Here is a 12,609-nt window from a genome sequence, read left to right on the forward strand (position 1 = left end):
ACATAGAAAAGGCATTTGATAAAGTATGGATAGATGCACTTATACATAAAATGATACAGTACAAATATCTTTGCACTATTATAAAGGTAGTACATTCTTTTATGAAAAATAGAAGTTTTAAAGTAGTAGTAAGTGGTATTAAGTCAGTGAAAAAGCGAATAGTGACTGGAGTACCTCAAGGCTCGATATTGGGACCTGTTTTGTTCAATATTTATCTTAATGAAATTCCATTGTTTCCTAAGACAAGTACTGCAATGTATGCAGATAACACGGCTGTGTATGCACTATCTTTTAATGCCATAATAGCAGCAAAGCAGATAAAAATTCATGTAAATATGCTTGAAGAATTTTATAGAAAGTGGAAAATATTTTTAAACACTGATAAGACAGAAGCAGTAATCTTTTCTAGGAAATAAACTTGTAACAGAATTATACAGCCTATAAAAATCTATAATAATTGTATGCAAATTAAACAGGCAGTGAAATATTTAGATGTTGTTTTAGATTCCAAATTGACATATAAACAGCATATAAAGGGAATACAAATGAAAGGGTACGCTGCTATGAAAAACCTTTATTCATTAATGGTTCGCAGTTCAAAATTAAGCAGGAATAATAAATTATTGATATATAAGATGATAATAAGACCTATACTTCTGTACGCCTCACCTGTATGGAGATGCGCAGCCAAGACCAACATCACCTTGCTACAAAGGTTCCAGAATAAGTGCCTTAGATTAGTGTTAAATAAGGATAGATACACTAGAATTAAAGATCTCCATGAAGAAGCAAATATTGAATACTTAGAGGAATATATAACAAAAAATACAATAAAATTCTATTCAACACAATTAAGCGTCAACAAATTAACAAGTAATATAGTACAAAATTATATACATAGAGATACTGAATTTAGAATAAAACATAGATTTCCATTAGTAAACTTAGATTTAAGGGGAAATGTATAAATGTTTCTACACTAAGTTTTAAGTGTAGAATAAGCTAAACATACAGGTTTAACTAGCACAGTTAAAATATAAATTGTTTTATATTTTTGTATGTAATATTATGAAATAAAGAATTTAGAAATTTAAAAAAATATATATACCTGTCATCTATGCCTTTGCTATTGCTCGAGTTCGGATCCCGTTCAAACCTGCAACTTCTTTTTATTCTACAAGTAAATTTTAATATACAATTCCAATCTTTATATAAATTTGATTTTATATTATTCTGGCTCAAATTATTATTTTATTCCATAAAAAACTGGTTGTAAAAAAATGAGAACAGTGCAACTGTGTTCTATGGCTATCTGTGTGGCTAAAATATGAATTATATTTTCTACAGTATTTTATAAATTAAGTAATATATGTAACGAGGAATTCTAAAGTTAAAAAACTAAGAAGAAATTATGTATGAAATAAAAAAGTCATAGATTTGAACCCGCATAATAGCAAAAGACTGGCTCCGTATTCTTATCTTTAGGAACTTTCGTAAATATGTCTGGGCAAATAAAAATATTGCGCGCGGTTTGTGTCGTTTGTCGGCAACTTGGACAGTATTTCAAGAGGAAGAGAGTAAGGTTCACTTTACATTCGCGTTCTCTTTTGACTTTTCGAACATGTCCGGAGTGGCCCGAAACGCCAAGCTCACGTACACGCGACTCCTAAGGTGGTGTGTGTAGTGGAGGGGGAAACTTTCAGTAACTCGCATCGCCAATTTGGGTATCGCAGATTCCGATTCCACATCGGTAGCCTTTCAAATTAGGCGTCACATGGTTCGCAAAAGCCCAACTAAATTTGTCACATTTTTTGCTCTGTTTTATCGATAATCCAGCCGAAAACAATACTGTAGTATGATTTTACGGCCTGACACTTTTCGTCCTTATATGAGAACACTTTGAACTGGGAAAGGGTTCATTTGATAGGAAAAAGTACAACGCAGCGCAATCAACTCTCGATTTCGTTCAAAACACTCTTTAAATTACATAAAAATGCTTAAATTTCTATAGCTGTCAATGGTAGATTTTTGCTCTACTTTATAACACTCGTATTACTAAATATCAGTAGAATTTCGTTAAATCGCGAGTTGACTGCGCTCCATTGAACTTTTTTCTTGCGAATGAACCCATTCCCAGCTTAAAATCATCTCATATAAGAACGAATAGTGTCTGGCCGTAAACCCCTATTTTTGCCTAATTTTGTCGGTAATGTCGTCGCTCTGACATATCTGATCGTACCCTCTTAAGTTCTTTCAAATAGTCAAAACAAAGTAAACAAAACAATCAACTCTTTTTAGAGACAACAATTTATGAAATGAAATAGAAATATTTTTGTTTATTCAAACATGTATTGTAATCAATCTATTGAAACTTAACTAAAAGCTAAAGACATTCAATTTTTCCTTGTCGTAAAAATAAATACAAGTATAATATTTTTGAGTTTCCCCAATTAATTTCTTCCTCTATTGATAGAATAAAACTTTCAAAAAGAGATCTAAACACAGGTACATAGCTGGAGTTAAAAAAAAGTTATTAAACGGAACAACTACCAAAAACATAATAAAAGATAGAAATCATAGGAATTTTACCGATACTAGATAAATGCATGTGCAACTAATAAATTTAATTAAGCTGAGAAAAGTGGGAAAAATGTAGCATTAAATTACAAATTGCTTTAAAAGTTGTTATATGAACACTATAATAATACGCGCCAATTTCTAAAATGTTGAAATTTAAAGTCTGAATAACTAATTTCCCAAATTTTAAATTTCCTATTGAAAGCCTTCACAGCCTACGTCAACTACGTCAACTGGCGAGGGCAGTCAGTTCACGCGAATTTTTCGTAGCATCCTCTTCGCATCAATATCAATTCGTATGTTTTCCCAATTCGCCGTGGTTTCACTGCTGCTGCGGAAAATTCGCGTTTATCTGTGGAAGCCTTCAAATGTTAGAAGCTGCTAATTGCGCAATTGTTTTTTTGTTTCATTCTTCTGTAATCCGCACTTTGTAACCTCACTCGTTGCGTCCACAATGTGTGAGTAATACTCACACAGTGAGTATACTCACTGAGTATATATAACCGCACTGATACTCTTTATCTCTTTCTTACAAAGGAGTCAGAGAGAGAGAGAGAGAGAGAGAGAGAGAGAGAGAGAGAGAGAGAGAGGGGGGGGGGGGGGGGGGGGGAGAATCTCTATGCAACCAGAATCGTTTGAGTTGATGGTAGACATGTACGAACTGGCACACCTAACCTCACACAAATCAAGAGATCTCCAATAAACCAACCGGTGTTTAATATTTTCCAAAATATCTGTAACCTACTTGCATCATTACCCATTTAAACGATTAACAGATATTTAACAGCGTTCAAAACATTGAAATTATACGTTTACACTGCTGCCCTTGACGTAATACATACATGGAAATTACAAACTACGTCTTCATTCGTAAAGTCATCTTCTTTCACTTTTGACACGGTTGTATATAAATAATTACTGTATGAATCCTCAACTAAAACACTACTCCATTCGTGAATATTATAAACTTACCTAAATGGATTTCGTTCTTTTATCCTCCGTATATTCGTCCTCCTACGCGTTTGGTTGATATAACACTGACTGAACGACTGTGAAATCAGTACTATGTACTGCTATTGACCTGACGTTAGCCGCGATCTAGAATGAGACAAAGAAAGATACTGCGTGCATGAAAGAGAAAGAGAGAGTAATGGCCTGGAAGAAAAAGAGAAAACGTGATACGAATGTGACGTAAAAGAAGTAAAATATCGTCCAAAGTGACTATAATTGCATCAGTTTCGGTGACTTTAAAGAGATGAAAACGTGATTTCTTCTGGAAATCGTTCACTTTCATTTTAAGTCCCTTAAATTTTTAATCGAACAATTTATCACCAAAGTTCAAATGTAATATTTTTTATACTCAACAATGTGCAAAAGTTCTAAAATCTTTTTTGGTGATCTTAACATCTTAAAAGTTATCTGAACTCTTAACAATTCTAAAAGGTCCGTACTAGTACTCACTTGAGTTTATTTATATCTGAGATGCTTGACTTATTTTTCTCATATTTGATTCATAGTTTCTTTTTTTCAATATAGTAAAATTATGTAGCTTTAGAATATACAGTGATGTTAGTAATAATATTTAAAACAATATTTCAAGATTTTTAAAGTACGTTTATAAATATTAAATTGTATGTTATGTAATTAAAACAAATGTTTCAACATTTAATAGTCATGTTCGACGGTGATTAATAATAAGATCAGTAAATAATAAAATAATAATAAAATACATAAATAAGATAATAAAATCAGTGGTACTGATTTATGTTGAATATAATTTTGTACTATTAATATGAAATATGGATGAGCTCGAGTAATGTAATGAAATTCAAATAATTCTAGGTAATCGTTAGGGTACAGAGATGAGGACACTCAACCAAATAAATAAATTTTTTTCCAAAGAACAATATTTAATTCTCAGATTTTCAAATCTTTGAAGTCTTCTGATACTTCTGCTTTCCAAGACGCGAAACTCTGGAATCGAGTACTAAAAGCTTAGCTACGGTTACTCCACTTCTATATGAGAAGAATTAAAAAAGAAGAAAAAACTGATTACAATGATTATATTTTAGTGATTAACAATTATTTTTATATAAGCATTAATAATACAACATTATTCACAACTACAACAATCTTCTTAAGAATTCGATTTCACAGAATTATGTGAGTGTATATTTTAAAACCGTTATGATCTAACAGTGGAGGTATTATAATTGTATCGTATACATACAGTAGTTGAAAAAAGTGAAATAATAGGTATATTAATACCAAATTAGGAAATGTTCCCTTTAATAGAATATTGCATATGAAAATGGTATTTTTATCTAAAACGCTCAAAACAGTATAATAACAAAATGATAAAAAAAAAGTGATAATTTTAGGCACTATATAAAAACTGAAAATATACTTTGACTTATAAGTTATTATAATTCTTGCGTAATATTGTATGTACAATAGCAGAATTACAAAGGGGGATATACAGCTAGAGGGCGCAAAAAATTGATGATCTTTTATTTCTTTTTTTTAAAGTATACATGTATGTTATTTTATCGTGGCTTTGTTTATTAGGTTTGTTATACGTTTGGCTATAATAATTAATGTTTATGATAACCAAAATATGTATTCTACAGTCAAATTATAAAAACGAGTTTCAGACGCGTCCTTCGCTGTAGGTTGTTAATGATACGTCCACAAAATTTGCCTGAGTGCGAAAAAGAAATTAGATCCTTAAAGTATAAAAACAAATGCTATTTTTGACCTAGCCGTTCCTTAAAAAGTTAATTTTTAAGAGAAAGGCAGCTCTCTGACGATTTTTCAGTTTCGAGGAAAACATTTATTAATTTTTATGCAATATAAACAACTACAAATAATGAAAGAAATCGCTATAATAAAAACTACGTAGGAGTGTAATAAATAGGTGTATCGAATTTTAACTAAATTAGTTTAGTAATTTTTGAGTAATCACGACAACCGAAAATCACTACACATACTACAACGCAAGCTTAGAAAAATGGATATAAAAATGATTAACAAATTGCCTAAAGAAGTTCTATTTTCTCTTAAGAAAGATTAATTTTTTAATATAAAGGATGAGCAATCTCCATCGGATAGCTCTGAAGATGATACCTAAACAGCATGTGGCACGCTCGCTAGCGTTAACGTGCTTCAACGACTGAGAATTGAAATAACTCTTGAATAAGCACAGACCAACAGAAACATTGTTTGTGTAAAAATATTCACCAAGTACGCTCGCAGAAATGGTCGTTGTTTTGATCTTACAAAGTATTGAAATCAAATAAGACCAAGTATATTCGCGAATAGCTTAGTGTCCTACCTAAAACATTTGTGAAATAAGCATCACTTTTTATATATCTATACATATACAAGTGTTTCCGAACATGTGGAACATTTTTGGAGAATTCGAGGTACAAAGTCAATGAAGAAAGTTCAAATGGGATGTATAAAAATACAGGGTGTATAAAAATTATACAGAGTGGGTGGGAAATCATAGTACAACCAACCAGGGGGTAATTCTACGTAAAAAAAATCAGGAAAAAATTTGGTATTCAAATTTTTCATCAGAGAATTTGTTTTCGGGAAAATCAAATTGAAGTTTTCTCAACTACGCAATGCGATTTACTTATCGTGTATTCTTGTGTGTTTATAAATGTGTTTATAAATATTATAAATAATATCAGACATGTGTTTATAAATATCGATACTGATAGAACACTTTCTTCAATGTTGTTATACAATCGTCGATTACGACCACGATTTTCATGACACAATAAAAATGAGCCAACCTCAGTTGCCGTTTTCTTCACTCTCTGTATGACTCTCCTATCCCGATGTCGGCGATTAGAAAATTCTTCTGCGTAATATCCACTGGCAGCAAAAGCGTTACCTCCACAAGCTCCCAAAGCGAATAACATTTTAAGATACTCTCGATTAGAATACCTTGTCATAACTTAATAATTTGTTACAAACGAAATAACATGAATTGTTACGCAGTCTGATAAATTATGACTTCTAACGGCCCCTGCTACGCCTGCACTATTGCCCTAAGGTGATCCACCACTTCCTACGCCATTTATGTAACCGTCTCATTTTTTCGCCTAATACACTTCTTCTCTACGATAGCTACTCCACTCATGTACAATCCTCTTCATTGCGTTCGGAATATTTAGTTAATTATAATTGCCTTCAACTATTAGTTTCATATACTTTGTTCAATATACATATTGTAGAATTTTAAGATATACGTACTCAGTTTTGCACCTTCTATAATATTTTATAATTACGGTTAGCTTAAGTTATTATTGCAAATATTAGAATAGGATAGCGGCTGCTTTGATTTACTACGCATGCGCGTACTTTAACCTTCAAGTACATAAAGAGGTATTCTAGTCTATTTATAAAACTTGGAGTGATAAGCCCGATGAACGCATTCTCCAATTGCAAAAGATCACAGACCGTACCGTTCGGAAGAAGGTCTCTCCGGGGATTCTTCCGAGACAGTCAAAATTCTGTAACGTGCGAGTGTTAGTGTATCTTTCTGGTAGTGCTTCGCTTCGATTTGTGCTTCCTTTCTTTCTTCGTTTCGGTCATTGTGGGTCTCCACAATCATCGAAGTCGTAAATTCTTCAGCTGGAGCCTCTGACTACAGGAGCTCCTCCTCTATCTAATCACCGACTTTCTCTACAATCATGGATTCTTCCATACCGAAAACCTCTCCTCAAGTCTCCTACGCTCAAGTAGCGCAGAAGATACAGTTCCCGACTAAAGAGCAGGCCATAGTCTTGGACGCCGTTGAAGGTATCTTAGTTCACGATTGTACCATGGCTATTGGAAAAATCATCGAACCGATCCATATAAGATTCGTTTCCCGGATCTCTCAAGGTCGCGTCTGTTTATATTTGAGTAGCAAGGAACTCGTGGATAAACTTACTGAAAATCAAACCAAAGTCAACATAGGATCCCACGTCCTAGGAATTAGACCTCTAATTTCTAAATCCAAGCGTATCATTTTATCCAACGTTTGCCCTATAATACCACATCAGGCCATATTAGAAGAACTTGCCAAACTAAACATACAACCTATATCTCCAGTCACTTTTATTAAAGCAGGAATGAACCAACCAGGCTTTGCTCATGTACTGAGTTTTCGTCGGCAAATGTATATACAACCTGATGACGTCACAAAGCTACCTGAGTCTCTACGAATCAATTATGACTCCACCGACTACTGGATTTATTTATCCGCAGAAAAGCTATCCTGCTTTCTGTGCAAAATTCTGCAAAAACTCTGTTACACCAACTACCATCACCTACTCTTACTACTCCTGTTGCTAACGCAAATGATGCGAACCTCAACGTTATTCAGGACAACAGGGAGGATGCTCAGCTTTCACTGACTCCCCCCGTCCCTCCCCATTCCAAGCGGCCTCACTCTACGTCTTCATCCAACGCTAGTCAAGTCCTAGATCCTCGCGACAGCCGTGGTGAGACGACTTCTACGCATGTAAGAAAACCTAAATAGCTCAAAATACGTGGTGCTGAAAACTCCCTCAACGACATCGCCAATCTTCTTCTCCCTGCTGAAGACTTAATTTCATCAAACGCAGGAAAGTACCCTCTAGACAAGCAAAAACTCACGGGTTTTCTTCAAAGCTCTTTCGGTCGGTCTGAACTTATAAAAGAAGCCCTGAATTACACACCGGATATACCAGCTCTGGTTAAGATGCTATCCGAGATTATCCCCTATATCACCAACGGAACTCTAAAGGCCCGAATACTCAGAATTAATAAACGTCTGACTAATCCGATCGACGGCGATTCCAGTAGCATCGACTGCAGTTCTCGTGAGGATTCTGACGCTTAATTTCCTGCGACCACTATGTCGACTAACAGAAGGTCTCTAAACATCTGCTTCTAGAATACCAGAAGTGTCACAATAAGACTGGACGAAATCAGGAGTATCTTAGACAACGTTGACATCTTGGTCTGCGTCGAGTCCTGGCTCTCCCCCGACAAGAACCTCCGCCGCCCTTCTGGCTTTCTGACGCTTAGAAGAGATCGGACTCACGCAAGAGGAGGTGGTATCATCTTTTGTATCCGTAAATACCTAGCTTACAGCAAGATATCAGATTTAGTGTCTCCTGCCGAGTCTGTCGAATTATTGGCATATCTGTAAGTAATGTTAACCCTCCGCTTAATCTTCTGGCTTGCTATAGAGCCCCGGGATACACTCTCTCCCAAAACCAATGGGATTCTATCCTTCTCAATACAAGTAGGCTGGAGAACTGCATTGTTATGAGGGACTTTAATGCTCATAATGTTCTGTGGAACTGTGAGTACACAAGTTCTGAGGAGGCCAGACTGGAGCGTGCCATAGAGTTCTTTGACCTTTTTTTACACAACGCCGATACCCTTTCTCACCTAGACGTTCATAGAAACAAAAGGTCTAACCTTAATTTACTTTTCTCCTCTATGTCTATCTCCGACAAAATTAGAGCAGATCTTTACGATGATTCCCTGGGCTCTGATCATTTTCCAGTCCTAATTCGGGTTGATACCGACAGGTACCTATACGAGAAAAAAACTTTTAAGCTGAAATCTAAGAAAACAAATTGGGATACGTTCAGAGATTACTTGAGGGATCCCTATCATTCTTTCCTGTCACTAGATTACGACCTTCTACCTCCCAGTCATAAATACGAGTTCTTCATTAGCTGTGTCACAAAAGCAGTCCAGTCTGCTTCTCCCTCTAACAGAGGTACAACTCGTCTAGCCACTAGGCGCAACCCGGCTCCTTGGTGGGATTCGGACTGCGAAAAAGCTAAACGACTCTGCCGTGCCTCTCTCAAAAAATGGGAACACTCTGATGAGTTAGGGGACTTAATCAACTATAAAAAACATGTCGCTCTTGCCAGGAAAACTTTCAAAAACAAGAAGAAGGCTTGCTTCAGAAAATTTGCTAAATCCATTAACATTCATACCAACCCCTCATATGTCTGGAATACATGTAAAATATTTAAGAACAGATGGATTAACACTAGTCCTCAGAGTAGCTGTAGCAATCCGTGTTCCAAACAGAATTATGAAACTGCCTTAAACAAAATTAATCCGGCCTGGATCTTAACTAATCCTTTTCGTTTCCCACCCCACCAGGAAAATGAATTTCTAGACCAACCCTTCGATTTTATAGAATTCAATATTGCCCTGGATTCAAAGAGATCTACCTCTGCCCCGGGAATCGACGGCATAGATTTCGTAATCTTAAAAAACTTACCTGTCAAATTCAAACTTCTACTACTCGATATTTTCAATCAAATGTACGCCGCTCACGAATTCCCACAAAGTTGGAAGCACTCCTTCATCCATTTTATCAAAAAGGCGGATGGTTGAGTCTCAGACCCATCTCCATAACCTTTTGTAGTTGCAAGTTGTTTGAAACTATGGTCAAAAATAGATTGGAATGGTGGATTGAAACCAATAACTTTCTTTCTCCTAGCCAACATGGCTTCAGAAAGGGCAAATCTTGTATTGACAATTTAGTCTGCCTCTCACTAAGAGCCGATGAAGCCTTCTCTGAAAATAAATTCCTACTTGCCACCTTTCTAGATGTGAGTGGAACGTTCGACAACGTCAGTGCTGACATCCTCATCTGTAAACTCGCTCTCCTGGACTGCCCTTTATCACTTCTTCACTTCATCAAGTTCCTTACTCACGAGAGACTTGTTATCTCCGAATTTAATAGTGAGCCCAGAATCGTGTGCAAGGGAGTGGCTCAGGGGGGAGTTCTGAGTCCTCTTTTATATATCTTATATATCAGCTACATCGCAAAAAATGTCTCCCCCAATATGTATACCTTACAGTTTGCTGACGACATAGCTCTATATACAAAGTCCTCGTCTCTTGATTATGGTATACCTTCGATTGAAAATGCCATCGAATCGATTAACTCCAACCTGAATGATCTTGGCTTAAATTTATCACCTGAAAAAACCAAATTCGTTTGTTTCACAAGAAAACGAATTCCTCCTGGATCCCTAAAAATTAAAATCGGCAACTGCTTCATAAAGGATTGCTCCTCAGCTCGTTTTCTCGATATTATATTTGACCGCGACTTATCCTTCAAATCTCACATCGACACTGTGTCGAAAAGATGTCTCAAAGCCTTAAACATCGTTAAGTATCTCCGTGGAACCTGGTGAGGTTCCGATCCGGAGACCCTCCTCACACTTTATAAGAGTTTCGTACGTTCTGTTATTGAATACTGTCTTTTCATCTATTTTCCTAATAGTAAATGTCGGTGAGAAAAAATTGAACGTACTCAAGTCTCCGCAGTAAGGTGTGCCTTGGGCTACCGTATCTCTACCCCCACCAATATTATTATGGCGGAGTCCGGATTGCCGCTCCTGGAGAGCAGAGCCAGGTTCCTATGTAATTGCTTCCTTGTTAAGGCGATATCCAACTACAACAGCTTCACTTATAAGTCCATAGCTAATTATTTTTCCTCGCATTGTATGAGTAAGTACAGATCTAGATTATTGATACTGAAGCAATGTATCAATTCAGCACTCGACAATCCCATAGAGGTGCAATCACAGGGCAGCTGGTGTATTCATCGCCATAGTTTTGGCACACTCGCTACTTCTATTCGCATTGATGTTAGTTTAGGACATGATGTACTTTCCTCTCACGACGCCAATTCTACCTTTCAGTCTCGCATCAATAATCTCAATGCCGTATCGATCTTCACGCAGGATCTCTGACCCTGCTGGTGTTGGCTCGGCTTGTATATGCCCTGAACTCAAAGCATGCATAAAGCGAACTATTAACTGCAATGCTTCCATTTTTACGGCAGAGTGTATTGCCCTTAATGATGCACTTGATATCGTTTTACTGCATACGGGTTACAGTTTTCTCATATTCTCGGTCTCTCTCAGCGCCCTGCTGTCACTGCAGTCACATAGACTTGACATTAGAATCAATCCACACATTCTCGAAATTAAAAGAAAGTTTTCTGTTTTTCACTCCACTTCCAATAACAGACTTATCAAATTTTTCTGGGTTCCATCACACGTGGGAATTGAGGCGAATGAGAAGGCTGATCTGGCCGCCAGGGAGGCGGCGCTTTGCAATCTGCCAGATATTATCCATATTCCGTTTACAGATCTGTATGCCTCATTTAAGAAAATTATGAATGACGATACTAACGAATTTCTAAAAAAGCAGGGTTCATTTAAAGGCAAAAAGTTCTTTCAGAATTTCCATAGCGGCTTCGGCCCTTCTTGGTTTGCTCACAAAAATCTCAAAAGAGAATTCATTGTCACTATTAATAGGATGCGGTCCGATCACTACAACCTATCCTTCTCCTTAGCCCGTATTGGTATAAATAAGGAAGTCAAGTGTAAATGCAACTCCCCCATTGAAGACCTAAATCACGTCGTATGGCAATGCCATTTCTATGACACTCAAAGAACAAAACTAATTGCTTCATTGAGGAGACAGGGTTTTACACTACCCCTATGCATTGGAATTTTTCTTTCTAATCCTTGTACCCTCGCCGTTCGTTGCATATTTTCTTTTTCTAAAAATTGTGAGCTACAAATTTGAATTTGCTTTCCTATACGCGATATACCTTTATTGACTATTGTATGCGTTATACAACATGTTTGTTCTCTCTTTTGTAACGTTCAGCTAAATAAGCCCTTTTAAGCGGGTACGGTAGTCACGTGACTTTTCGAGATTGCCAGGTCGGTATCTGCTATTACAGTTTTCGTTACAGAAATAGTATTACCCACAGACACGTGGCTGCCTGATGAACGCAAGATGGAGCCTTTCTATGATTTCGATTTCGGGAGGTAGCTTAGAAAATTTCCCCCTCTACTGCACACACTACTATACGAGTTATGTGTACGTGAACTCGACGCTTCGCGACCGATTTCGGACATTTGCGGAAAGTAGAGAGAGTGCGAATATGAGTCTTACTCTCTCACTTTTGAAACGCCATATTCAACTGTTCAA

At 36.4% G+C, this 12,609-nt stretch overlaps 2 protein-coding genes across 2 annotated transcripts in view; one reads left to right on the top strand and one right to left on the bottom strand.

Moving 5' to 3' along the window:
• The window catches only part of LOC143179687 (uncharacterized), an 86,812-nt gene extending 85,189 nt beyond the window's left edge, over positions 1–1,623 (bottom strand). The window contains exons 1-4 of the mRNA XM_076379000.1: positions 1,589–1,623; positions 1,444–1,550; positions 1,109–1,205; positions 670–707 (exon numbers count right to left, since the gene is read on the bottom strand). Coding sequence (XP_076235115.1) covers positions 670–707; positions 1,109–1,205; positions 1,444–1,550; positions 1,589–1,623 — 277 coding nt within the window. The remainder of the gene's footprint in view (positions 1–669; positions 708–1,108; positions 1,206–1,443; positions 1,551–1,588) is intronic.
• A 6,850-nt stretch (positions 1,624–8,473) lies between these two features.
• Positions 8,474–12,232, top strand: LOC143179689 (uncharacterized). Its single transcript, XM_076379001.1, has 9 exons — positions 8,474–8,490; positions 8,536–8,766; positions 8,811–9,937; positions 9,973–10,771; positions 10,830–10,891; positions 10,927–11,109; positions 11,158–11,302; positions 11,346–12,035; positions 12,094–12,232. Exons 1-9 carry the CDS (start codon positions 8,474–8,476, stop codon positions 12,230–12,232), a joined length of 3,393 nt encoding a protein of 1,130 aa, XP_076235116.1.
• The last annotated feature ends 377 nt before the right edge of the window (positions 12,233–12,609 follow it).

The sequence above is a fragment of the Calliopsis andreniformis genome, chromosome 5 (assembly GCF_051401765.1).
Source record: "Calliopsis andreniformis isolate RMS-2024a chromosome 5, iyCalAndr_principal, whole genome shotgun sequence".
Classification (NCBI taxonomy): domain Eukaryota; kingdom Metazoa; phylum Arthropoda; class Insecta; order Hymenoptera; family Andrenidae; genus Calliopsis; species Calliopsis andreniformis.

What these genes read in the sequence shown, in the direction of transcription:
- LOC143179689 (XM_076379001.1), top strand. An exon ending in GTCGAATTATTGGCATATCT is followed by an intron (nt 8,767 to 8,810) that starts GTAAGTAATGTT and finishes GGCTTGCTATAG; the next exon opens with AGCCCCGGGATACACTCTCT. An exon ending in GACGCCAATTCTACCTTTCA is followed by an intron (nt 11,303 to 11,345) that starts GTCTCGCATCAA and finishes ATCTTCACGCAG; the next exon opens with GATCTCTGACCCTGCTGGTG.